The 2137-nt window shown below is 58.3% G+C and overlaps 1 protein-coding gene across 1 annotated transcript; it reads right to left on the bottom strand.

The window, feature by feature from the left end:
• Positions 1–219: 219 nt before the first annotated feature.
• Positions 220–1219, bottom strand: LOC125535073 (dehydration-responsive element-binding protein 2C-like). Its single transcript, XM_048698133.2, has one exon. The coding sequence runs from the start codon at positions 1164–1166 to the stop codon at positions 468–470; it is 699 nt and encodes a 232-aa protein (XP_048554090.1). The 5' UTR covers positions 1167–1219; the 3' UTR covers positions 220–467.
• Between the last annotated feature and the right edge of the window lie 918 nt (positions 1220–2137).

Genomic DNA, 2137 nt, shown 5'->3' with positions numbered 1-2137 from the left:
TTCTTCAAGGATCTTTTATTGTGTACAATTTAATCTTAAAATCAATATCAATAAAAGGTCGGTGTGCCCGGTTGTTTGGAAAGTCGAAGTCCGCCTTATTTGAGGGACGGAAATTCCATGGAGTCAGCCAGATGATATGTGTTAAGAGATGCCCTAAGTCACTACTTACCTGCTGCTTTCTGGATATCTGCAATAGCACCGCTGCAGCAGCACACACCATTAGACTGATCATTTCATTACCCCTGCTCCCACGCACGATTATATCATACACACACTTGCACTCTCACCTGCCCACCAATATTAATGCTAGTATGCTACTGCGACGACGGAGAAAAAGCAAATACTAGTACTAACTACGTAGCTATCTAGCTGCATGCACCACGGCCAGTGACCAGCATGCCGCATGCTGTATATGCACTATATATCACGGCCACTCCTTACTTTCTATGTCGACGTCGATCTGGACCTCAGCAGCTGGGTTGCTGCAGCGGCTGTTGGGGGACAGTGCAGGCACTGGCAGCAGCTGAAGAAGCGGCTGCTGCAGCCATGTCAGGGGCGATGGAGAGGTCCCATATGCTGACCCCTCCTCCGGCTTCGGCCAGCACTTCCAGGGGCACTTCCTGGAACCCCTCCAGTCCGAAGTCCTCCGCCTTGGGCAGTCGCGTCACGTACGCCTCGAAGTCCTCCGGCGCCTCCGCCGTGCTGTAACAGTAAGACGGCTGCATCCAGGCGCTGCAGTCCATGTCCGTGGGAGTCCCGGTCGGGGTCGACGCGCTGGAGTTGGAGTTGTTGGAGGAGCAGCACGGTGTCCCTGGCGCCGAATTACCATTGGCGCCACCACTGCCTTGAGCTGGAGGGTGCTGCTGCATCTGGGACGGCGACGCCGAGAGGTTGAGGCGGGCGCAGTCGCCGTAGAGCGCCCTGGCCGCGGCGTCGTAGGCGCGCGCGGCGTCGAGCGCGGTGGCGAAGGTGCCGAGCCAGAGGCGGGCGCCGCGGTTGGGCTCGCGGATCTCGGCGACCCACTTGCCCCAGGTGCGCTGGCGGACGCCGCGGAAGGGGCACTGCTGGTTGTCCGGGCCGCCCTTGCCCTTCATGCAGCCCTTGCGCGACCGCCGGAGCGGGCAGCACTTCTTCTGCTTCATCCCCGCAACCACCTCCTGCTCCATTGATGAGATGAGATAGATTGACGATGAGTGTGTTGGAATATCTGGGACTGGGAGGCGGATATTTATACAGGTGAAGTGGAAAAGCGAAGGGCGGGAAAGACGGCGGCGAGGCGACGTGTAGGGTGTGCGTCCGAGGTATCCCACGCGTGCGCCAAGTAAGGAGGCCGCTCGACACGAAGGGGTGGGGCCGCGCGAGCAGGACAGATGGGCGACGCCGTGGGCTCCACGAGTCTCCGCGCCGGGGCCACGTGGCGGCTACCTGTCGGCAAACGCGCGCGGGCTCAGGCGACGACGCCTTGGTCAGCGAGCCGCCCGGGTTTGGATTTGGACGAGCTTCTTCTCCATGTTTCTTTTTCTCAGTGCCTAGCACATGTGTGATTATCCATCCGCGAGGGTCTGCGTGTGTGCAGCAGTGCATACGCTCTCTCTCTCTCCTCCGACGACACCATGGCATGAGCAAGCAATAGGGCATGGCTTTTGTGCAGGGTCGTACGGACTGTGCTACGTGGCCTAGCTCGTTCCATGGCAGCTAGGATTTGGCATCGACCATCGGACATCGGCGGAAGAGCTCTAGGTTTTGAGCGCTCGCACGTGCACTCGGCGCGTGTATCCGTGCGTGGATGCATGCATGCATGCAAGTGTCGCAGCCCCTGAACGCACAGCTGGCCTTGTATTGCTCATGCTCTGGCAGCGGTCTCGGTGGGTACGCGGCGTGCTTCCGTTTCTCTCTCCCTGCTTCTCCGGCCGGCGGCTCGGCGTGCTATTCTCCTTAATGACGTATAGGGATCACCATTGAAAAAGCCCAGGTTTTTGTGGGAGCCTCGGAGGAGAGGTTTACTTTGGCCAATTAAAACAAAATAGGTCAGCCAGTCCTTAAAATTATTGAGTGGACAGTCCATGTGTCTAGCATTTTTGGGGCGCACAGGGCGCAGGGAGATGATTGCTTTTCGGCAATTTTGGGTTCATAATAC

The sequence above is a fragment of the Triticum urartu genome, chromosome 1A (assembly GCF_056163025.1).
Source record: "Triticum urartu cultivar PI428250 chromosome 1A, HENAU_Tu73, whole genome shotgun sequence".
Classification (NCBI taxonomy): Eukaryota; Viridiplantae; Streptophyta; class Magnoliopsida; order Poales; family Poaceae; genus Triticum; species Triticum urartu.
The sequence above is the reverse complement of the archived record's forward strand: the minus strand, read 5'-3'. Positions and strand labels throughout refer to the sequence as shown.

Coding starts and splice junctions, on each gene's coding strand:
- LOC125535073 (XM_048698133.2), bottom strand. CDS start 1,166: ATGGAGCAGGAGGTGGTTGCGGGGATGAAGCAGAAGAAGTGCTGCCCG.